This window comes from Schistocerca cancellata, chromosome 9 (assembly GCF_023864275.1).
Source record: "Schistocerca cancellata isolate TAMUIC-IGC-003103 chromosome 9, iqSchCanc2.1, whole genome shotgun sequence".
Lineage (NCBI taxonomy): Eukaryota > Metazoa > Arthropoda > Insecta > Orthoptera > Acrididae > Schistocerca > Schistocerca cancellata.
The window spans coordinates 394,051,702-394,078,170 of NC_064634.1; the positions used below are offsets into that span (position 1 = coordinate 394,051,702).

The 26,469-nt window shown below is 41.4% G+C and overlaps 1 protein-coding gene across 2 annotated transcripts in view; it reads left to right on the forward strand.

Moving 5' to 3' along the window:
* Positions 1 to 12,751: 12,751 nt before the first annotated feature.
* Positions 12,752 to 26,469, forward strand: part of LOC126100828 (uncharacterized) — a 100,332-nt gene continuing 86,614 nt past the window's right edge. The window contains exons 1-2 of one of the 2 annotated variants that reach the window (XM_049911481.1): positions 12,752 to 12,822; positions 20,784 to 20,883. In XM_049911481.1, the coding sequence (XP_049767438.1) occupies positions 12,811 to 12,822; positions 20,784 to 20,883 (112 nt within the window). In that variant the 5' untranslated portion in view covers positions 12,752 to 12,810. The remainder of the gene's footprint in view (positions 12,823 to 20,783; positions 20,884 to 26,469) is intronic. The other variant, XM_049911480.1, reaches the window with a different exon arrangement.

A 26,469-nucleotide genomic window follows, 5' to 3' on the forward strand; every position in this document is an offset into this window, starting at 1 on the left:
CGTCTCCATTCGTCCCTCCATTCACGCCTGTCGCGACACCACTGGAGGCGGGCTGCACGATGTTGGGGCGTGAGCGGAAGACGGCCTAACGGTGTGCGGGACCGTAGCCCAGCTTCATGGAGACGGTTGCGAATGGTCCTCGCCGATACCCCAGGAGCAACAGTGTCCCTAATTTGCTGGGAAGTGGCGGTGCGGTCCCCTACGGCACTGCGTAGGATCCTACGGTCTTCGTCGCTGCGGTCCGGTCCCAGGTCGACGGGCACGTGCACCTTCCGCCGACCACTGGCGACAACATCGATGTACTGTGGAGACCTCACGCCCCACGTGTTGAGCAATTCGGCGGTACGTCCACCCGGCCTCCCGCATGCCCACTATACGCCCTCGCTCAAAGTCCGTCAACTGCACACACGGTTCACGTCCACGCTGTCGCGGCATGCTACCAGTGTTAAAGACTGCGATGGAGCTCCGTATGCCACGGCAAACTGGCTGACACTGACGGCGGCGGTGCACAAATGCTGCGCAGCTAGCGCCATTCGACGGCCAACACCGCGGTTCCTGGTGTGTCCGCTGTGCCGTGCGTGTGATCATTGTTTGTACAGCCCTCTCGCAGTGTCCGGAGCAAGTATGGTGGGTCTGACACACCGGTGTCAATGTGTTCTTTTTTCCATTTCCAGGAGTGTATAACGAAAAAACACTAATTTTGAATTGGGTACCATATTTTTATTGAATTTAATATAACTGTAAGCCATAAACCTATATTTTCTGTCAGTCATCTGAACACAAAACATATTACGCCTAATGAAAAACAGTTATAAACAACTAACATTTTACTTTTCTCGCTTTTCTGTCGGCAAAGTCTCTGATCAGATTAGCAGAGTCCAGGTTTTCTGCAACTTCATTTTCAATGGACAGTGAGGCCAAACTGGTTAGTCTTGTTTGAGACATTGTAGACCGCAAGTACGTTTTTATCAATTTCAGTTTGGAAAAACTGCGTTCGCCGCTTGCGACAGTCACTGGTATTGTTAGCAAAATACGTAACGTTATCCAGATGTTGGGATATAGCTCTTGAAGATTATGCTTTTTTATGAAGTTTAAGGCTTCAATAAGCGTTGCCTGGCTGTCTTCGAGATAGTGTTGCAGGCCTAAAATTTCGTCGCACAGCAAATTTCCATCAATATCTGACTTCATGTTGACAGTTAACTTTTCTTGTAATTTAGAACAGCATTTAATAATTTGACAAATTATTGCTTGGACACTGCTCTATTTCGTGACCACAATATTCGATCTATAACAAATAAAGAAATTCACCTATCAGTAGACGTAACTAGAAAAAAACCTGAACTGAAAGATAAAAATGTTTTTCGCACTTACCAGAAATTTAAAATGTTGACACAGTCACGACACTCGTTTCACTCACAATTATTCCGCCACGAAAACATGACCGCTGCCTCCGACTCTTACTGACAATTACTGACATGCGGGTGCAAATCGTAGCGCTGCGAACATATGCAGTCTAACAAACATTGTGTGGCGCTGTATTATTTCAGTACGTTAGGGGAGAATTCTCTATGAATGCAGTGCACGCATTGCATGATCTATTAATTAATGTACATGAGTCATTAAGTCACAAATATTCGATATAAATACATTCGTATTAATTAAATCATAATGTAATGTATATTTCACAGTCTGTATTTTCTTTTATTTGGAGCGACCGGTAGTTTCTGTTGTGAACGAGAGATGGTGCGGCTGCATGGGCTCTTCCTTGTTGCAGTTCTTGAAACAAATAAGAGAGGCGCTTTGGTAGAGCCCGTGCTAGCCCGCGTCAAACATGGATGGTTGCAGACAATACGAAGATTGCATTCAGCTTGATTTCTCTTCTGCTACCCCGAATTCATCGCGCATTCGTGAGATTAGCGACGTATGTTGAATGAAACTGAATAATATTTTAGTTTCGCGAAATGGGTGATTGTAAATTGTAATTTTTTTTTTTTTTTTACATGCGTTTAGTATGTGGCGCCACTTGGGTCCCGGCGCCCTGGGCGACCGCCCGGGTCGCCCCAACCTAAAGCCGGCGCTGCCTACATATTTGTACCGAGCGGGGTGGCGCAGTGGTTAGCACACTGGTCTCGCATTCGTGGGGACGACGGCTCAGTCCCGCGTCTGACCATACTGATTTAGGTTTTCCGTGATTTCCCTAAATCGTTTCACGCAAATGCTGGGTTGGTTCCTTTGAAAGGGCACGGCCGATTTCCTTCCCCCTCCTTCCTAATCCGAGCTTGTGCTCCGTCTCTGATGGCCTCGCTGTGACGGTACCATCTCCTTCTCCTCCTTCTTCTTCTACATATTTGTTTCTCAACATTGTGACTCTTGCGACGAACACTTTTCTCCCTACAAGAGACCAGTCTGTTGATGCCGCCACTGTAAAATATATTCTTTACGTTTTGGAAGGAGATGAAAATCGGATGGGCAACTCGGAACTGTATGGAGGACCATCAATGACAGTGAACCCAAGCGCCGGATGGTTACATTGCTACAAACGTCGCAGTGCTCTTGTGTGGTCAGGCATTGTCACGCTGAAAGGGAGGGTGTTCCAGGTGTGGACGAACTCATCGACTTCGTAACTTGATTGCAGCACGCTGTTCTCACGCTCCGAGATAGTTACGTTACACACTGCCGCGTTAAACGCTACAGTTCTGAGATCTCCAGTGACAGATGGCTGCAAATATGTAGACACGTAGATGAAACCTGGTAGTCAAGGAAGGCAGGATTCGGTTACGATTGTGGACGGGGGTGTAATCAGTTACTATTGGTTGCCTTTTAAAGTTGCACACAATTTATTTTAAACCAGTCATTCCAGACTCAAAAATAAATAAAAAATACCACACGTTATTTATTAATGAAAGACTAAGCAACTGTGTAAATAATAGTGTCCTCAGTGAGTTATAATTTAGCAAATCACCATTAAATACAGATACAGCAGATAATGTTTTAAAAGCAAGCCACTGTGATCTGGGCAGAAGGCCTTACACGCCAGGAATGGCAGTAAATTAAGACTTGTTTAAAACTTGCTACAACCTTCAAATTACAGGCATTGAAATATTAAAGGCAAGTCGCCGCAAACACAGCAGAAGGCATCAGAAGCCAGGAATGGCGGTAAATAAGGTTTTAAAGGCTTACTGCGTGAATACAAATACCAAATTAGAATTTTAAGGCAAGCGACCACAAACACGGCTGAAGACCTTACACACCAGGAACGGCAAAAATATAAAAAATTTAGTAACCTGCTGTAAACCAGCAAATACAATAGCAAAGGTTAATTTAAAAAAACAAGAAAGAGTGATTGGGAGGAGTACATGGTCAGAGGAAGGGGAGATGGTGGATATGGCAAGGGAGAGGGGATGGAAAGAGGCTGAGAAGGACAGACCGAGGCAGGAAGACGGCGACATAGAGAAGGGGAGGAGGAAGTGTGTCTACTGTATGTGTCGAAGGGATATGTGGGTGAAGCCGCGGGGAGAAGTCTAGTTAACTAATAAAGACCGCTAATCGTGTGACATTGCAGATGAGTAGGTTGTTTGTTAGACAACATAATTGTAAAAAATGGTTCAAATGGCTCTGAGCACTATGGTAATTAACTTCTGAGGTCATCAGTCCCCTAGAACTTAGAACTACTTAAACCTAACTAACCTAAGTACATCACACACATCCATGCCCGAGGCAGGATTCGAACCTGCGACCGTAGCAGTCCCGCGGTTCCGGACTGTAGCGCCTAGAACTGCTCGGCCACCACGGCCGGCCATAATTGTAAAGAAATCTTTTTACTCGAAAACTAAGTTTGGAGTATGAATTGCAAAACTTTCGCTACGTGCCAGAGGCAAATGCAAACAATGCCTTTATTTTCATTATAACAGTAAGGACACAAGCGAAGCAAGAGATGACAGTTCTGAAAAAAAATATAGAAAATGGATATTTATTGGTATTATTAACATACTGTTCGCAGAGCATTTTGACGTCTTTTCTTTGAAGAAAGAAATGCAGGTTCGTTCGTAAACAACATAATTATCAGGTTCATACGCCGAGGTAAAATAAACAGTATGAACAAATAACAGACGCGACGACTGCCTGGAACCTGCTAGAAGCTACAGCACTACTGACGTTCGTTACCATAAAACCAATTTATTGAGCGTGGCACATGAATACTCTTCCTTTCTCTCTTTAGGAAGAAATAACTAAGATTCATCTGAAAGCTTGTGCGTCAAGTGACTCAGTGGGGTAAACGAAAATAGCCGGCCGTAACTCGTCTGGCACCTAACTTATCCCAGCAGCACTGCCGTAACACCAAATGCCGAAACGTATGGACGCCAGGCATCTGTTCGACGATGTACAAGGTCAAGAGTGTCTGGACCACTGTACCTTAATCGTAAGGAGTAACATTTGCAGTAGATTCACGGATTACTGTGAAAAAAAAATCCACAATATTGCTGAAAATTTGCTTCACTATATAAGTACAGAACACTACTAAATACTTTAGCTCTGGTGTACTCAAATGGGAAAAAAAGGGGACACTGCGTTCGTATATTTGAAGTTACGTCGTTACTATGAAGTAGTTAATGACCTTGGTACACATTGTACATAGAAAATCAAATAACAATCAGAGGCGTAAAAGACGCAATAGGATTATTTGATTTCAACCAGTGATACGCGAGGGTACAATTGCAGCGTGCGATTATAAAATTTAAGTTTGTCTATAATGATAACAAAAAATCTTCTTTAAAGCTATTTTTTCCAACCATTCAAGGTTCTATATGTGTCGTAGTGGTTGTTATGGGCCATTTTAAATTGTGACACAACTGTAACTTGTGTTTGGTCATTTTTCTTTCGTTTTCCGACGTGTTATGGCACTCCAAGCTTCAGTGTATTAAGCAGACCTAGGTAATTCATTGAGCTGCAAAGAAATTGACTTTACCCGCATTTACAGGTCCTCTCATGTCACACTGGAAACCGAAAGACGATTTGAAGATTGTTATTAACTAACCCGTAAAAATGTAATTTCAGGGAGATACCTAATAATGGTGCTAGTAACGGAAACAAATATTAGTAATTAAAGATAACATTTTTTAGATTCTGGAAGCAACGATAATAAGTTCTTCATACGCAGTTGGAATTAATTAACGAAACAAATTACTTCAAATACAGAAATATTGGATATCAGTCTTTAGTATGAGCTTCAATATATAATGCACAATCATTGATGAAAATTAGTTTATACAAGGCTTTTTAATCTGGACTTTCAGGAGGAACCGTGTTAGTCAGATAATTATGAAACGGACCTCTTTACAGGATTCCGCACCTAAGTCGTCGATAAGATCGCTTTGTTGTCCGACTGTTAAGACTGCTTTTCTCAGGAATGGAGAGATGTATCAAGTTGAAATTTTTATGTCAGACACTAAGAGCTACGGTTCCTGAGCGGTGTAAATAAATTAAGCTTCCGTGTCACATATTCTGTTATTCACAAAGTGACACAGCAAAATCTATGGGTGAACTGTTTCTGTATGTGTCGACCCTGGTGGCCAAACGGATACCCGGGGACGAAAGGCAATGTCCTCACTCAGCTCAGAGACCACGCGATTTATTATTTGTTTAGAGAGGTGATGTCATAGATTTCTGGAACTATTTAAACGATCGTCATTGTGCTATTGTGAACAATCCTAAGTACTTTTCGAACGTCTTGCGGAGCATCATCCACGATCCGGCCCGCAGCTGGATCATTCATGGGAAATGAATTTGACACATCCACACGCAGAAGATTGAACAGATAGCGATACCTACACGACAATGCAAAAAGACATGCCATGGAGATGGACAGCGGTGTCCGTGGATAACGAGGCCGTATGTTTAGGTTCCAGAAGTGCTCCCTTGCGTTTCGTTTCTTTCTTTTTCATTTAGTCACGCACTTAGTACGTAACCCTTTTTCTTTTAAAATCTTGGAGACAGAGGCACGTCATGGGATAGACATTTTATGTTTTGTCAAAAAATAAATGAGTATTTTCCTGTGGCCAGGTAACCCTTCCATTTCCTCCTCTCTGGTGACGGAGACATTGTGGCCAGGCATCGTTTAGTGACCCTCACCCACTTCGCCTCTGGGACCATTCCATTTCGAAAAAAATTTCCAGGTTTTTGATTGTTAGTGAGATTTCGTGTAACATCTGCTTATAGCGTCGTACCTTGCTCACTACCGGAACTGAGGGCTTTATCTATTTAAAACAATAATAGTACACGGTAAAATCCAAAGCATATGTAATGAGAAGTCACAAACTTACGTCTGATACTGTTGTATCTATTAGCAAATTTGTACGAGTTTCCTGTAAACGTAAAATGTAAATATAATACTAACCAATAGTGTAACGTCAATAATACTCCAAGCTCGTCGTCGAAAGAGTCTCTCGAAAGTCAGTGCTTCATTTGATGAGCAAGGTTATGAGAGGGTTCTGAAATCTTTCTGTAGTAAGATTCCTACCATTGTTTGGTGTAATAAATTTATGGTACCCTCTCAAAAAGCAGCATCGCATTAATTACTGCACGTCATTGTTTAGAAAGCAGAGTTAATATAGAGAAATACGGAGATGTATGTAACAAGGCGTCCTCAAACGTTGCTACGCACCGTTTCGGACGAAATTTAGTGTACTAGCCGGCAATCTCTCGATAGTAATTCTTGTGGCATGCTTTAGGACACTAAGCTTCCGTTTCTGAAAGAAAAAGGATCAAGGTCAAAAGGTATGGCGCTGGAGTCGTTCTGACTCAATGGAACCGCTAGCATACAGTAAAATTAGAAATTTCTATTCATACGTGTGAGACCCACAGTGCAAGTGCTACTGAGAAATCGAAGAACTGATTCTTTCGATTCATTTAACAGAAATTTGAGGAGGGAAGTTCCATCTCTCTCGCCATGTTGTTAAGTGCCGTAATACAGCAGTTGAATTTCGCACACATGGCTTTGAAACAATTTCTTTGCAGAAATTTGTGCATTGTGGCGGCAATTACAGCTGTTGCGAAATTTGTATGTTGTTATTTCAAATAAGATAAATTTCAGTGTGAGTAAGAGGGAAAATGTGATCAGTGTGCAAACCTACAAACTATAATTACTCGTTTTTAATCTTTAGTGTACTTAATATTTTTACATTTTGTTTTCTGCTCACGAAATGCATCATAAACTTTTAGGGAAAGTGAAGACGTAAAAACCGCCTGAAAAACTGCCGAGAGCTGCTACGCATGCAGTGTGGCCAAGTGGTCTCCTTTGTTGGCCTATCTATTGCGGGTCGCGAGCTCAAATGTCACCACCAGCAATTATTTGTTATTTAGCATCTATCATTCCCGAAATTTCTTGAAATATGTTATGTATGTGTCTAAATATTTTGGAATGTTCGATGTTTGTCTAAATATCATCTTTCCCGAATATTCAGGGCATGTATAAACATAAGGATCAGTTAAATGAAGACCAGGCAAATCGGAAAAAAGTAAGTAAACTCCATATTATTTCAAAGTACTCTCCATAATCGTTCAGACATTTATGCTACTGTGACACCAGACAGTCAATACCTCAATGAAAAAATGTGTGCGGTAGGCTACGGAACCATGACTGTACGCAGGTGTGCATCTCTTCGTCCGATTCAAATCAACGGCCACGAATACCTTTTCCAGGGCTCCCAAAAAATGGAATGAGGAGAGTTCAGGACTGTATGGAAGATGTGTAAGGCCTTTCCAGCGAGACTTCTGCAACAAACTCGAAAAAACAATGGCAACATGTCGGCGAGCCTCAAAGAAAGGCATTCGTGACCCTCGATTTGATTCGAATCAATAGGTGCGTGCCTGGATCCCGGATTCGCAGGCAACAGTAAACATTTTTCTAGTTGGCCGTCTTCTCTCACAGTGGGTTGAATGTGTTAACAGTTATGATGATTACGTGTCAAAAAATGAATAGTTTATTTCTTTTTTTTCCGTGTATCTGGCTTTAATTTGGCTGCCCATATAGCTACATTCTCCGGCCAAAACGCCTTCTCCGTACTGCACGCATTAACATATATTGTTTCAAGCAAATGTTTAGCTTATTGGTAAACGATACGTCGTGTATACTTTGTGTATATCCGATGCTCATAATTGTCTGTTACACGCTATTGTTCACCGACTTCTGTACTTCTTCCTTCATGTTGGGTGTAACTGTCAGATCTCCGTTTTTTAACGGGTCTCAGTCGCTTGAATTACAGTAGTTTCGAAGTTACCAAAGAGGTACACAAATGGAAGTGTTATTTTCCATTTCCAACCATTTTTATTTGATGCGAGTCTGCAAAAACACTTTGAATATTAACCTCAAAAGTTCTGAGAGATTTTTTGAAAAGTAGTAGTGTATTTTCTCTGTCTTTCATTGATACTACATTATTTATTAAGTAATACACTTATCATCGAACGCATATAATGCTCGAATTTCTTCAGACGAATGCAGATTGATTTTAGTAATCAAGTAATGAAGTGGAGCTATTCACAGAGGTCCAGAGAGGCTGTAATTATTGTATGGCAGCGAAACTAGGTAGATATTCCAATCTCGTTGACGTCTCCGGTGCTCACATTGAACAAATTATGTAATCGGGAGTTAATAATATCAATGTTAGGCCTTTCTCACGCGTCTGATCTTTCCTACCCATCCCCCGTTCAAAATCCATTACATATGTGAACATATCTATATGTCTTTCAAGCATTTTCAGCGCCATATTTGCGTCCGGTGGCCAAAATTAGAACTATTTTTCCCAGCGTAAATGAGTTCTGCAGTAACACATTAGAATATCTACCAAGTTTCGCTGCCATACGATAATTACAATCCACACTGACCCTCTGTGAGTAGCTGCATTTCAATTGTAACGACAATGTTGCTGTGGAGTACGACAATCCCCAGAAGAGAATGCCTAATCATCTGTCACCTCTTCTTATGATACCTGGTTCTCTGATTTACTTATAATATTCTACTGATCTTAAAAACATAGTCATCTGTCTGTTTCTCAGGTAGCGTAATATGTGGTTCCTGCCATTAAGTACCGCGTAACGACTGGCAACGAGTAATCAGGCCTGAATGGTACATTCCGCGTACGCCCACATTATGGATTCTTTCCTCACTGGATTGTAAGACCAGCTTCAGCTGTTAGATTTCCACACATTTTGACAATCTCCTGACAGTTGATTAGGGTAGCGAGTATTATACTCTAATGTTTTATGTTTTTTATGATATACTCTCTAACTTCCACAACCACAAGAATCACCTCATTTTTTGGTATATGGAACGAAAATTGAATCTAATCTGATCTAATCTACTGATGACGACATAATGGAATATTGTACAATACCTCAAAGATCATTAGACAGAAAGACTTCAAACAATTAAAAGTACTGCTCACAGTAGGGAAACAGCGGGCAGTGTTTTCCGCAAGACAGCGGAAACAACGCAGACCTTGTGCGACGTATCTGTCAATTTCTTGTCTCGAGTAAATTTTATTTATTTTTGAGTGTTAAAGCTGGGGAACGGTGTAATTTTCAGCATTGGTTTGTACTTCTAAGTGTGACAAGCAATGTAATACTAGTAATACTATTTAAGTAGTCTAATGAAGATGCAGTTGTAATAGTGAAATTCCACTCACTCAAGCCTGAATCTGTTAGCGCCATGTGCAATGGCACAAGGGTAAATGGGCGATACTAAAGTCGGGTGGTATGGGTCTTGTAAGCGACCTTTTTCTTTCTTTCGCTTTTAGGTTACGACATCAAGGTTGATTAAAAAGTATGGCGATGAGGGTCGAAGGGAGGGGTCTGGGACTAAAGTGAAGCAAGTGATTTCAAATGTTTTAGAAAACAAAATCATAGAAAGTGCTCTTGATTGTCTATGTATGTATGTATTAAACTTGGGACCTAGAAAGTACGGAGAGGCTTCGTCCCGCCGTAGCCCTCAGTGGTTCACAACCCCACAACAGGCCACAGCAGTCTACCCACCCCACCGCCGCCCAACACCGAACCCAGGGTTATTGTGCAGTTCGGCTCCCAGTGGACCCCCTCCCCTTCCCCGTGAACGTCTCATACCAGACGAGTGTAACCCCAAATTTTTGCGTCGTAGAATAATTATCGTGTGCATGTACATGGAAATGGTGTTTATGCGGCAATCGCATAGACAGTGTAACTGAGGCGAAATAAGGGAACCAAGCCCGTATTCGCCGAGGTAGATGGAAAGCCGCCTTAGAAACCAACCACAGGCTGGCTGGCACACCGGATCTCGACATTAATCCTCCAGGCGGATTCTTGTCGGGGACCGGCACGCCTTCCCGCTCGGGAAGCAGAGCGTTAGACCGCGCGGCTAGCCGGGCGGGCTCTCTTCATGTTAGTTTTAATGTTCCTAGAAGTACATTGAAAAAGAGATTAAAAGCATTGTAGGGACTCAGAAGACATCTGCGACATCTCGGGTGGATCTTTTCTAGCCAAAATTTGAAGAAAGTTACGAAGAAATGCTTTTAGCAGACATGAGAGATTTAGATTTCAGGTTAATGTCGTTAGATAAGATTGAGTTCAAAAAACTAGATTAAGATATGGCGGAAAATTTAACAGTCAAAAGAAACTGCCAGATCATGATTTCTATCAAAACTTTATGAAGGATCACCTAGAAATTTCTAACAGAAAACCTCTGCCCACATGTTTAATTTGTTGTGTTGGTTCAATCAGCCACAAGCTGACAGGTTTTTGACGATTTTTTTAAATTATCTTGTGCATTTGATGTATGTACAGAGTAATTTGTGAAGTTCCAACGTAATGTAGGAGCGAACACTAGCAACTTGGATTAGTAAATTTTATGTATTATTATTACCATTCAGAGTCTGTCGATGTTGCATGTGATACCACGTATTTTTGGCGGGAGTTTTCGCTACTTGTCTTTGTCATGTTAATGGAGCCTGAATACACATTATTATTCTGTACATGTAAACATACCTGTTATGGCTACTGTGAGTCTGTAAACTGGTCGAGATGTATGCTAACGTTTGAAACGAAGGCTATGGTTTGAGAATGGGCAATGTAATCCGAAACTAGTTACCACAAATAAGAAATTTTGAACGCAACTGTCATAGAACCTGAAAAAACAAAACAGAGTAATTAGTTTGTGTACCACGATAACTCCTTTTTTTTATTTAAGGTTCTATGTTTTGTAGAGTGGCCGATACTACCCGGCAGTTTTTTAACATCTCGAAATGTAAGTGTTAGAAAATCTTTTCTTGCTGTATAATGTTTTGGGCAGATATCTTATTTATACAATGTACACAAAAACAAAGATAAATAAAGGTTTTATGCGCTTATACCTTATTTAAAAGCAACAGCTAAAGCTTTAAACCATTTTGGATTTAACAGGCTGAAACTAGGCGCTATTCCCCTAACTGAATTTCGCAAAAACCTATCACGTTTGCCACGTTAAAACCAATTTTTAAGTAAGTCTATTTCCGTTCCCCTTCTGATATTATTCACATGTAGTATTTAGAATAACGCGGAAAACAGGACTAAAATATTCAGGAAACATTAAATTTCCGGTACGCTTTGTGGACTTGGAGAGTTTGATGTTGAAAGGTTTTAAAATTGTTGGCACAATTTTAACGATATTTCAAATTTTCAACTATGTTTATTTTATTACTTCAGAAAAAGTCACACAAATGGTGTCATTACTACTTCAACAGAAGATGGTATGTTCAAATGAAGGAAAAAGCCAGTTTTAAAATACTAGGAAAGCAAATTAGCTTCTGTACGCAATCATACTTACATGAATATGTTACACAGTAACTCTTCAACCGAAGAGGTCCAGACAGACAAGACGCTCACTTGGTAAACGAATCTGCGCTCCAACAGTTGGAGCTGAATGCTAAAGTTGACTACGTAATGATAAGAAATTCGCAAATCTCTAAACACGAAAATATGATAAAGAATATTCACAATGTAAAATTAACTATCAGGTAATATCTTTTCAAAGTGGAAACTAGTAATGAAACCATTTAACGCCCAGCAAGTTAAATGAAAAAATCAGGATGGACGACACAGTCCGACAGTAACAGCTGCGGTCGCAATTTGTACACTGCACATAAAATTATAGTTGTGTACGGAAGTTTGTCATTTAGTTTCCTAGTGTTCTGCTATCAACTTTTATTTATGTTTACACAGAACATCTAATGAGCACCAGGTAATAAGCCGGAATCGGTAATAACACTTCTAATATGAGTTGAAGCAAAAGCATATTATTTAAAAAAATTACAAGACCGCAGTGCCTTTTCCTAAGGCAATATGGTTAGTATGCTTACGTTGATAAGTTACATTTTAACCAGTTTTGAACGCTGAAACACTATCTTAATTCCTGCACGTTTAATTCACATGTAATTACGAAATGGTATAAACTTGAGCGAGATTTTATTATAACGAGGCGATAACGACAAAGAAAATCTGGGCCACGAAGAGAGAGACTGGAAGCCCGTGCGAATGCTACAAGAGCCGCCACGAAACTGAGAAATCGGCATGCTCGCGTCTTTCGCTCCCCCCATCGAGCAGGTTATCTAGACGGTCCAAGGTGCCGGTAATTAATGGCCGGTGTTAACCCGGTGTGGGGATGTGGGTGTTGGTGGGGGCAGCGTGGCCGCACGTACTCGTCTGCTCCCGCGTATAAAAGGCGCGGCCCACCGGCCATCCTCACACGCAGAGTTACGACCGCACCATCCCTCGCTCTCATCGCTGAAGTCTACACTGCTCTTCTGCAAAATGATGAAGCTGGTGAGTATTTTACTTTCGTTACTCACACATTTCCATTCCAAACGAATATGCCTTGTTGCTTCCGCTGTACTTTGCGGAAGTCTGTAAATTACGTGACGGAGCCCTCTCGTCATGATGCGTCGAAACATTTTACGTGTTCCCTGGTTTATGCTCGTCAATCGGTATGTAGAGCTCGGCTGCCTACGGGCGCTACACTCTAATTCGCGAACCGCGTATCACACCAGTTTTGTGATTGGATAGAGGTCTCACTAACAAGTAGTGAGAGTTACTAGAGAGAAACCATCGAACTTAAAGTAGCTTTGGGCGCACGCCATGGACGTATTAAAGGTACATTACTGTTACATACGATGCTACGAACTGACGCACCAACCTAATATATATACAAGCGCAACGCGAAAAAAAATTGTAGCGAACGCAGAACGATCTACAGACAATCGACGTTCATGTACGGATTTATAGCTGAAGTTCGATATAGGTAAATGTAATGTATTACACATAAGTGGACGCCATTATTATATGGTTAGATGATTGCAGAAGAATCATTGGGAGCAGTCACAGGCATAAGACACCTACGGGTGTGCGTACAGAGCTTTTTAAATTGTAACGACCACGTAAAACTAACCACAGGTAAAGGGAGCGCCAGAGAATGCCATTGGAAGAACCCTCGGGAAAAGTAACCCACACACAAAAAGGGTAGCTTACAAACCCCTTGTTTAACCAATACCGGAATATTGCTCATCTACGTATCAGGTAGGATTGAGAGAGAAAACGGAGATGACTGAAAGAAGAGGACGCTTTTTCTTAGAGCTTTATTTAGAAAACGCGAAAGCATCAGGTGCTGCCCAGGGAGTTCCATTCCAGGACTTCACAGCTGCTGAAATTCCGAGACAGTACCTCGCTAGAAGAGTCAGCCAGTATATAGTTTCCTCCTATTTATGATTCACGAATCGACTATGAAAGTAAGATTATAGGTATTGGAGCTCACACTGACACAAAAGCGTTCTTCCAGTAAACACGTCGCGCATGGAGCAGGGAAGGCGTAAGAGACAAAGGCACACTAACTATTCCCACCATACTACCCTCAAGCAGCACACGAGTGGCTTGCGGAGTATACACGCAGATGTAGGTGTAACATAGGAGCCGAGCCAGGTGGCTCAATGGTTATCTTACTGCACCCACTTTCTAGAGGAGGTGAGGACAGCCCTCATGATTTACTTATAGATTAGCCGCTTCACTGAATCAGTGGAGGCCATAGCCATGGTGTTTCGACGGCCGGGGTGGCCGAGGGGTTCTAGGCGCTACAGTCTGGAACCGCGCGACCGTTACGGTCGCAGATTCGAATCCTGCCTCGGGCATGGATGTGTCTAATGTCCTTGGGTTAGTTAGGTTTAAGTAGTTCTAAGTGCTAGGGGACTGATGACCACAGCAGTTAAGTCCCGTAGTGCTCAGAACCATTTGAACCGTGGTGTTTCCCTAGGCAACGCAGCAATTGTTTTCCTACCACATCTTTCTGTATTCCGATATTGTGCTCTGTAATGATGAGTGAAGTTGTGCAGTCCTGGGACACTCGACTTACGTTAGGAAGGACAGCGACTGAAATCACGTTCGGCCACCCTTAAGGCATATTTTGGAATGGTTTCTATCAATATCACACATCCGATGTCCTTTCCCAACCATGCTAGCGTTTCGCATCTAATAAGAAAGTCGTCAACGAGACGTTGATCATTAATCTTTATCCCTCCTTTCCATTTCCAATAACCGCTACGTCGGCTGGACATTAGAATAAGCTATCTTCCTTATCACTCTAATCTCCATTCATGAACATCGACGGGAGAAATCTATTTGTATTTCACGATACACCTGTCATGTCAACTTGTTGCCCTAAGTCATCAGTGTTTTGACTGTGTTGACTGTTTTGACTGTGTTTGACTTTTCCCTGCCTGGTGCGATTCTGTTCGTCCCTAAATTTACCTCTAGGTTTACACGACTTCTCTACAACTCACACTTACGTGCCAGGCTGGGGGTCCATCCAACCACTTTCAGACTACTTCTGTACCGTTTCACTCACGAACCACGTGAGGGGGAAACGAACACTTAAATATTTCCTTCCGAGCTCCGATTTCTATGATTTTATTACGAAGACCATTAATTACTATGCAACTGGAAATCAATAACATATTTTCTGACTGGAAGAAAAAAAAAAACAATATGGAGACTGAAATCTAGTGAAAGGATTACGCTGGGTCGAAATACGCCTTTGATTTAATAACAGCCACCCCAATACGCGCATCGTATCCGTGACATTCTGTAAAACGAACAAACCGCACAACATTTGCTTAATCCACAATCTTTTATTGTGTACACGATCGGTTTAGGAACAATAAAATCGTATTAACAGAATCTTCCGTCGGTTCTTGGTAGAACAACATTATAATAAATGAAGAGCACCAGCCGGCCACGCTGTCCATGCGGTTCTAGGCGCTGTAGTCCGGAACCGTGCGACTGCTACGGTCGCAGGTTCGAATCCTGCCTCGGGCAAGGATGTGTGTGACGTCCTTAGGTTAGTTAGGTTTAAGTAGTTCTAAGTTCTAGGGGACTGGTGACCTCAGATGTTAAGTCCCATAGTGCTCAGAGCCATTTGAACCTTTTTTTGAAGAGCACCAGTTTGCTTTTGTTCTACAAAAGCAAACTGGTGCTTTTCCTTTATAACAATAAAATCTCTTAACATTAGTAGCACGGATGATCGGTTTTAGTGGAATTTATGTTCCTTCTATCGTTTTGACACGGCACCGTAGGTTCTATAACAAGAATGGGCTGATGATGCCCTCTGAAGGTTAAGAGATTTTATTTTTTACACCAGATGATGCAACTTTAAAAGTTCCGGAACCCTGTCGCCTACACAATAAACGATTTGGATTACGGAACTGTTCTGCGGTTTTTCTCATTTTACAAAATGGTCTTATATAGTTGCGCGTGCCCCATAGGAACTCTTTGTGCACATTTGTGACACGCTCTTACCTATTTCGCGGTAATACAAAACTACCTGTCCTTCTTTAAACTGTTTACATGTCCTGCACCAATCCTATCTCGTAAGGACCCCATACCGCGCAGCGATACTCAAGAAGATGACACGAACAAGCGTACTGTAGGCAGTCTGTTTAGTAGATCTGTTGCATGTTCCACGTGATCTTGCAATAAAACACAGTCTTTGGTTTGCCTTCCTCACAGCATTATTTAAGCAATCATCGTAATTGTAGTCCCTAGGTATTCAGTTGAATTGACAGCATTTAGATTTGTGTGTGTAACTGCTGAATTCAGAATCCTCAACGTACTTTGCATATCCTAGTCCTGGACTTCCCTAACCTTTCTTTCCTATTACTGGTCTTTCCACAGCCAAATTTTGTATGCGTGGGTGTCGTAGCGGAAATCAAACTAACTACCCGTCATATGGTAAGAGGCTTCAACAAACATCTTTTCTATCTTTTTATAGAATTTATTTATGTCATTTTGTCTGTTCACTTGATTTTTAATTTTTATCAGTAACACCATATCCTTCCAGCGTTTTCTTCTCCGGATTTCTGGTGATCAACCTTTCATTTGCACACCGTGTAATACTCCAGGGTTTTACTTTCAAGAACTTCATAGCAGCAACACTCCCTACAACCCCCGACCCCCTTCCCCCTCCCCCAAAAGAAAACCGCTATTCTTTAACGAATCGACCTTGCATGTATGAAACAGTGCCAAATGTCTGACTGCGTTACAAATAAATTATCGAGTGAAATATTTTATATTAAATGTGTGAATCCTTCATGCTTGAAGATGGAAAATCGTAACTACTCCGATTTTGTTCGTTTCGAAGTACTAAATCTGCAGGCTAATGAACCATACTTGGTTAAGCAAGAAACGTATAATTCCTTTAAATGTTCATGTAAGACCTGTTGGGGAAATAAATTAAAACGTCATGTCTGATGCTAAAGCCGTACTGCATGAACACCGAATATATAGAAGGCGATAAATTTCTTTTCCTTTCATTACTTTGTGGGAGGCATCAACAAGAACAAGTTTCGAAAAGGTTTCAAATTGTGTAAACTTTGTTGGAAGTCACTAAGCGCTCTCATCCTCAAATACTGGATGAATGTAGTATTTGTTTTTTTTTGGGGGGGGGGGGGCAGTGAACTACGATGGCTCATTTACATTTACAGTTTCTAACATTAATACTTGTGTTATTGTGTTAAACCTTCAATGTAACATTACATCTTTTCATGAGTAAGTTATGATAGCATTTTAAGTTTCTAATTACCGGCAATAATTGCAAGTAATATTAAAAAACAAATTTTTGTTGCCTATGGGAGTTATCATTGGACAGACAACTTGGAACAGGGATCGTGTACCGGATTAGCCATTTAGCAACACATATACCAGCAGAGCCGTGTTCTGAAAGCAAGGTTGTTTCGTCTGTCTTTACCCTCTTCAGACAGCTTGTTTGCTTCAGCTATCTAGCGTGAACTTACTTTCTACATACGAGAATTCTTTCTTTAAGTGGACATCTGTATCGTTCTCAGTTTAGATGTTAAGTAAGCTACTCTCCATTTTTTACGTTATCCATCTCTCTCTGTACTTTCTCCCCAATCATCAAGGACAATGACAATATTATCCACTTTTACAGTGTCGAAAGTGTTCTTTGGGTCCATAAATGCTACCGAGTTCGCCTGTTTTTTTCGGTTTCCCTTTCATTAGTAAACTAAATATCTAATTTTCTTCTCTAACATTTGTTTCCCTTCTGACGTAAACAGATCTTCATCCAGTATGTCTTCGACCTTTCCGTATTCTTTGGTATTGTATTCTGGGCTACATAAAATAAAATGAAATGATCGTGTGCATTGAAGGCCTGGAGTTTCCACTTGAGGAAATTCGCCCACCAAATTGCAAGTCTTTTCAGTTGACTCCACACTAGACGACTTGCGCAGTCTATGATGATGAGAACAGCACAGCACAGCACCTAGTCCCTGAGCATAGGAAATAACAGAACCGGCCGGGAGTAGAAGCCGGGTCCACTCCATGCCAGTCATACACACTGACCACTCAATAAAGGAGGCAGACCTTTGGGTTACAGTCTACAAAAGTGACTAGCTGTGCAGTAGTTCTCATATTTATCCGTTCGTGACATCTTAAGTAATGTCCTGATAAGTTCTTTTTTATTGTTATTCTTACTTATTTAAGTTACACAATTAATGCTAAAAATATTCAGTAAAATAAGAAACCTGCCTAAAGTCCATATCCACTTGTTTCCTCCGATAGAATTGGTTGCAGTATCCATGAAACGGTATTTCGAAAATGAAATATTCTCATTATATCAATTACAGCTCGAACACTGAGATTGCGATCCTTTCTGAGTATGGTCCTATATTGCACTACAAAATTGTAAACTAATTAATTCGTCAATAAATATAATGGGACCGTCTATAGAATGTAGCTATGCCTAATGAGTCAATAAGACACTGACTGCTGATAAATGAAATTAAAAGTTTCCCAGATGCAAGGCATGTTCTGCTTGGTGTGATTCACCTAACTTTACATGATCGTGTTATTCTGATAGAAGGGCGTCCATTTTTGCTTTTGTGAGTCTTATGATCATAGGTAATGTATTCAGTAGAGGACTAGCAAAGAATAGGCGATTTTATCTAATGAAAACTGCTATCAGTACAAGGAACAGCGAAATTGATTGTGTAAAAACACGCCAGTGGCGAGTTAGAGGGTTGTATTCGACAGAATAATGTTGCTGATGACCTCAAAACATGTAAAATATCGATAAAAAAAGACTCTAAAGTGTGTTTGTGATTCTTTCAACTCTCGCAATAGCTAAAAACAATATACGTCGTAACAATAAGTATCTTTTTAGGTCTTCTGAATACCGGTGAAGCCGTAGATTACTGATATTTTAGCCACAACTTTAGTTTCTTCAAGTGACCTTCATTCTCCAGATAATGTGCACATGACAATGTTCCAGCGAGTAAGAAAGTGTGACGTGCCTGTAATTCCGTGTATTTTCCTTCACTGGAAAGATTTTGGTTATAGCGCCACTCATTTCACTTAGACACTGAGGTACGAACAAAAAACGTGTTGCATCAGACGCCGGAGTTAGCAAGTAACCTACATCTTTCGACGATATTAGCCCGGGGTACTGAGCTCTCTGAGAATCAGACTACCACTTAGCAAAACTGCAAGCCAGACACTACTAGCAGCATTGGCATCAGTATCATTTCGCACGCTCATTGTTTACTGGACATTGTAGCTAATTTATGTTCCCTTTTCTTTAAGGTTACTGCTTATTCATTATTTCCTTTACACAGAACAAAGCTGTAGAATTCTTGAAACCTGAATTTTTAATTGCGCATTTCGAGTGAAATCCGCATCGCACAATGTTGCTCTGTGGATGGTATTTCCTTATAAAGCATCCTCTGCTCAGTTTGTTCGTTTAGTGACGCTGTGCAATGATTCGGATTACGCAGTAGAATTTTCAGAGGTTCTGTACTACCAATATAGTGACATATTTCTAACTATGGATGCCAAGTGATGCATACTGCGTGTCACATACGTTTGAAATTTGAATGAGAGAAACAATAACTAAATTAGAAATATAACAAAAAGTTATTATTTAGATTTTCCCGCTCACGCTTGAATCTGTACGTGGTGGCAGATTATGATTACTTTTATTTAGCTACATCAGTGAAATCCTACACGAAGCTGTAACGCGATCCCGCTATATCTTTGGGTGATACATTGTTATGAAATTCTAATGGGATGAAACATATGCCATAATTAATGTTAATAAATGTCTTTCATAAAATAGGTCAACTCCAAGCCAAAGTTACCAGTGATTTCAGCTTGTCGGATAGGATAACGTCATTGAAAATATTTTACCGTCACACTTGTCAGGAAAATCATCAAACTTCTTAAAAATAACCTCGAAACTTGCAGACGACTTTTTCAGATATACAGTACAATTAAATGACGGCGAAGCCGGCCAAAAAGTCTCCCACAAAAGTCTCGTCTTTAACATATGCCACTTGTCTCACAATACTTTTGAAATTAAGTTGTGACTGGAATTCCATAAATGAAACACACAACTTTGAATAATATTTTGATTTCATATTATATTTTCAACATACACTCACTGGTATATTAATTCAGCTATGAACAGTAATCAGAATGAGAATCAAACGAATGCGATGCGAATGTGAATGAGAATTCCAAAGTCTAATTGTTTCTTCACTTACACAACACTGTAAAAAAATTTTCGTCCCTCTCTGACATAGTTTGTAGTAGATCTTAAAGATTTAGTTTCTCCTTGCTCTTAAATAATCTTAGTCAGTCTGCTCGAACATTAACTATTGTCACTCACACGTAACTAAGAAAATATTAAAGCTACGTAAAAACCCTTAAACTTAAGAAAATAGGTGCTTGAAACCACGCATAAGAGCCCAGCACATTCACTGTGTCCCCATTAAAGATTGCACAAAACGCTCATCACTACATCCACAGGCGTTACTCCAGTTCTGTCCTTTGCGTTCCCTACGAGTCATAAGGGTTCTTTATTCTGTTCCCGGTACTTCAAGGTTGTTGTTACAATCCTCTTACTGTCGGAAACTTCTTAGACTGAAAGACTGGACTGGATCGCTTGCTGGCTGAAATTTTTGATCATATTTTGTTTCTCTTCTACTTCTCTATAACAACTAATTTTGCCCTGTTATCACAGAAACACCTGTTTGTTAGAAGAGATTGTTTGTGGTTTGTGACTGTCAGCGATCGCATATTCCTCTTACAGGACGTCGCCGACCGAGTTGGTCTCGGATTTTGCCGGATGCCGATTTCTTGTAACTGGGTCCCCTGCCCCAGTATTAATAAGTTGCTGTAGTTTTATCTTGCAGAACCCGTGGCGATCCCAGCACTGTGTGTTTCAGGTGTTAGTGCTGTGTGCCGTGACGGGCTTCGCCCTGGCCACCCCTGCCGAAGACACCAGCGTCCAGAGGTCCAAGAAGGCGGTCGACCCCCTGGTCACAGGTACGGAACTCCTAAAATGATCTTACGTTAGATGTAATAACGTGTACAATATGTCCATACGAGATTCATACGTTTTCATATGCGCCTTTCTTGCCCTTTTGTAAATGGTAAGAAGAAAGAAAAAGGAAGTGCACCTCGAAGGAATTATCCGAATGGGACGGGAACTGATACATGTGATGTACATATACAAACAAACAAACGATTACAATTTCTGAAAAGTTGGGTGATTCATTCAGGAGAAAGAGTTTCACAAATTGAACAAGTCAATAACGCATTGGTCCACTTCTCGCCCTTATGCAAGCACTTGTTCGGCTTGGCATTGATTGACCGAGTTGTCGGGTGTCCTCCTGAGAAATATCATGCCAACTTCTGTCCAGTTGGGGCGTTAGATCGTCAAAACCCCGAGCTGGTTGGAGGGCCCTGCCCGTAGTGATCCAAACGTTCTGAGTTGGGGAGAGATCCGGAGATCTTGCTGTCCAAGGCAGCGTTTGCCAAGCGTGCAGACAGACAGTAGAAGCTATAGTCGTGAGCGGGCGAACATTACCTTGCTGAAATGTAAGGCAAGGACGGCTTGCCTTGAAAGGCAACAAAACTGCGTGTAGAATATCGTCGACGTACCGTTGTGCTGTTAGGGTGCCGCAGGTGACAACCTAAGTGGTCCTGCAATGAAAATAAATGGCATCCCAGACCATCATCCTGGCAGTCGGGACGCATGGCGACGGACATTCAGGTTTGTATCCCACGGCTGTCTGGGGTATCTCCAGACACGTCTTTGGCCTGGAGTCTCATTAACTGGAGTAGAATTGTCTTCGGCGATGAGTCATGCATGCTCCAATATGACCGTCGATGACCAGTGAAGACGTGAATGAGATTTTCACTCTGCAGCGGAGTGTGCGCTGATATGAAACTTCCTGGCAGATTGAAGCTGTGTGCCGGACCGAGACTCGAGCTCGGGACTTTGCCTTTCGCGGGCAAGTGCTCTACCAACTACCGAAGCACGACTCACGCCCCGTCTTCACAGCTTTACTTCTGACAGTACCTCGTCTTCTTCCTTCCAAACTTGCCCGCGAAAGGCAAAGGTCTCGAGTTCGAGTCTCGGTCGGGCACACAGTTTTAATCTGACAAGTTTCAGTGAAGACGTGTCTGCAGAGGCACCGTACAGCAGTGGCCTACCAACCAAATGCCCGCCATATGGCCTGACAGCTAACAGTGATGGTCTGGGGTACATTCCTTTTCGCAGCAGGATCCCTTAGGTTGTCATCAGCGTCACCCTCACAGCACAGCGCTACGTCAACGATATTCTTCGTCACGTTTTATTGTCCATCATTCTAAGCAATCCTTTGCTTACATTTCAATAAGATAATGCCTGCCTACAAACAGCGAGAGTTTCTACTGCTTATTTTCGTGCTTGCCAAACTGTACCTCGGTCAGCAATTGAGAAAATTTGGAGCATTATGGGTATGACCCTCCAAGCAGATTGGGATTTTGAAGATATAACGTACCTACTGGACAAAACAAACTTGATGAATTTGTGAAGCCATTTCCTTTGAATAAATAAAACAATGTTTCTGAAGTCGTAATCATTTGTTTGTCTGTACATACAAATTACATTTCTTTGCCGTCGAACAATTCCTTCGTGGTGCTACTTTCTTTTCGCCCTTAGAGTGTATGTGCGTTTTCATTTTATCCCACTTCATTATTAACCGATTGCGTTAGACATGGTGTAAACCTCAACATCTAAATATCAATTAACCACAAATTGCAGTAATGAGTTTTTTCTTTTATTCCTCGGACCATCACGATTCTGATGGTTCGTGGCGGTCCACTTTGATATAATTTCTTGCGCTAATCTCTTCCTCTGATAGATATTTTGAGAAAGAAGTAGGAGCTCTTGAAAGCTAGTAACACCAGGAAGCCTTGTTTAAAATATTAATCGATTATCTCAAAACCACTGGTTTGGGACATTCGCATACAAAACTGCGACTTTTACCATGAGAGGCATTTGAATGTTCACCTGCTCGAAGTCTATGATAGGAATTCGGGTAACGCGAAGAAACTAGATATTGTTGGTAGAACCAAAAAAACACGCATTGCAATGTCGTGACTGATGGTTATACTTCCCTCTGCTTAAAATAACTGCTCTATGTGAAATTTTTCTGCTGACCTGACCAGAGGTGCACAGCTATTCAGTCTACAAGGTGTAGGTGCGTTTTCATTGAAGTAGTCAAAACAAAGGGGAACGGAACAATATGCATGTCTTACTAAATTTTGTTTCCTTCTCTCATTCAGTATCACGTCTGCGTTGAAGCAGTCCAATATCAAACGCCGCAGAATTACATTTTCAAACGATGATATTGGTATGTAAATGTCTTAATCTGGCTTTTGCCACGTCAGTGTAAAGTGGGCTTGTTCGTCACTGCATAAAAGTTGACTGGACAACACAGGCTGCAGACTGATCATGAAATGACGTTCACGTAACTTTACTTTGAGTTGTTTCACGTTGTAGTCTGAGATAATCAACGATCCTTTTCATGTGAAACTCATGTTGCCTAAACAAGTACACATCAGAACGTTGTTGAATGCGGTAGCACTGCCTTGAGCGTAACATTCTTGTTCGGAAAACATTCACCTAGCAGAGTACGATCTTTATGGCCTGACCAGAACTGACAATAGCAGAAAACAGTTGCGTCTTGAATGCGAATGGCTAATACCACTGTTTTTGGGATGAACGATTTATATTGAAAGCGCATTTGCGCGTTTGAAGTCATGCATCTCCCTTGTCAGACCAGCACTTGCACCTAACATTCTCAGTTATTTGTTGCATACATTGCAGTCTCAATCTCCCGGTATTATTTTTGCGCTCTTAACTTCCGTTTCGTATCATGGAAGTCATTCCCCTGAGTCTTAACACATACCACATCACCCTGTTTCTTCATATAATTAGTAGATTCCATATATTGCTTACCATTCCAATTCTGCGATGAACATTCCCATTTCTAATCGTAGCAAACGACCTAATTTTGAGCATTCTCCTGTAATACCATCTTCACCTCTGATTTTCTGGCAGCCCATGACTCACTTTTGTACAATGCTGTATTCCATATGCGGTTCTCAGAAATTACTTTCTCTGGTAAAGTCCAGTGTTCCGTAGTGGTAGACCTACTGTGGTGAAGATTGCTCTCCTCGTTTGCGCTAGTCCGTTTCGGTAACCTCCTTGCTTCCTCCGTCATGCGTTAATCTCCTTTCAACGGAACAGAACTCCTTCGCTTCGACAGCCAGTTTGTCTCCAATTTTGGTACTAGGTTTGTCACTAATCTCATTTCATCTATTCTCTAACACTTTCACACAATCAATTTAATTAATGAATCTTAACATTCGCACAATTTCACACTGAATTTTAATTCCGCTTGTGACACTTTTGTCTTTTAATTGATTTTTCGATTTACATGTTACACATCATAGGAGAAATACTGCATTTCTACTTTACTCTTTCTTCAAACCGAGCACTTCTCCGTTCTTGGCAGGACAGCCGAAGAAAACGTTACATGGCACACACCAGCCCGCCCGGCTAGCCACGCGGTCTAACGCGCTGCTTCCCGAGCGGGAAGGCGTGGCAGTCCTCCGCACGAATCCGCCCGGCGGATCAGTGTCGAGGTCCAGAGTGACGGCCAGCCTGTAGAGGGCTTTTAAGGCTGTTTTCCACCTACCTCAGCGAATGCGGGGTGGTTCCCCTTATTCCGCCTCACAATGTGTCGGCTATTGCTGCGCCAACACCGTTTCCACGTACACACACACAACTATTACTCTATCACGCAAACATTTGGGGTTGCAGTCGTCTGGTATGAGACGTTCCGGGAGTGGTGGTGGCGGAGGTATTGGGGGGGGGGGGGGGTGCACTGTCGGCCAAACAGCACAATAACCCTGGGTTCGGTGTGGGCGGCGGTGGGGTGGGAGTACTGCTGTGGCCTGTTGTGGGGTTGTGAACCACTGAGGGCTACGGCGGTACGAAGCCTCTCCGTCGTTCCTAGGTTCCCAGTTCAAATACACAATACAATACACAGTGGTACACACCATCTACAGAAATGATTATGATGTTAGGGTGTAATTGACGATGTCAGGGAACAGCTTCCGTGAATCTAGAAGAAGCCCTGGAGGAAAAATATTGGAGGCGAACGCAGATACTAGAAATCACAGAACAAGTGACTAAGGATGTTGCTGCTCTGAACTGGCGAGATTAGTACAGGGCGCGATACTCTGGTCGAAGAATGATTCTTCATACACTTAGCGATCCACAGTTATGGTCACCAGATGAAAAATTAACAACTGTATCAGACGCTTGCAACAATCTCCTTTTCAGTCACTCGGAAAGACACGGGCATTCGTGCAATGATATATCTATGAACCATATTACGTTTCCAAATCGCATTTTCTTTCCTTCGCATATGAGAATCTACTAATTCATAAACAAGGTTTACAAAAATAGATCAGTTTTTATCTTTGATTCCACCTGTTAACGCGAGTGATTTCGGAGAGTATTATTATTCTAACACAGCGGCTATGGCCCAATATAAGTGAAAACTGATACGAAATAAGAGGTAGAGGAGAAATGGCTAGATATTGCAGTGAAAAATTGCTCGTGGAACACAAAAGCTCAATAAGTTAAGCTGAGAGAAGCAATACTGAAAAATTCGGCATGTAAATTGAGGGTTATATTATGAACATTCTTGAGGTGTAATGGTCACACTGATAAAATGTGATATTAGGATATTAATTAAACAATAATAAAATAGCTCATGATGTCATTAACAATACAAAATCTTTGTTTTTTTTAAGAGAAAATTACTCTGAATAAGGATCATCTTCATCGAGGAAATCTGCTAGTCGACGTTAAAATCCTGTCAAAATTTGTAGATTGTTTGTCGTCCATTTTCTTAATTGGAAAAGTGTCCTCCACTATGTTAAACAAAATAGAAACGAGGCGGAAGAAAATTGCATGAGATTTTTATCGTTAACTGAGGGCAATGGAATTTTATTAGTCTTTGTTCAGTAGCTAATGGAAACCTAAAGCTATCTGTAGTCAGACAGTATTTCAAGATGGACTGGCTGTGCTTGTAGTAGAACGTATAGTTCGCGGTGAGAAAGATTGTAATTTACACTTCCATTTCTTTTCAATGCATAATATTATTATTGTGAAAGTCAAATATTTTCTTAGAAAGAATAAATGAGGAATTCCCTGAGTATATACTTGGCATAACGTTCCAAATAGGCTCATGTTGTATAGTCCAACATGTAGCAACCGTTTTAGGATTTCTGTGACTCTAGGAAAAGTATAACAAAGCATATTAAAAACCATGCAGAGAGTAAGACTATGTATAACATCAGAGAAACAGCATACATCAGTCGTCAGCAGGCACAGCGTCAGTTTCGGAAAGGTGGATGGGACTGTTGTATCAGGGTATGAAGATGAAGAACGAAATTTGAAACCTATAGCGTCTTTCTGTTTTTCTTTTTTAACTAGTACCAGATTTATGTCAGGATACCAGCTGCAGAATGTATCTTTGTTGTAATGGTAATGCCAGTATTAGA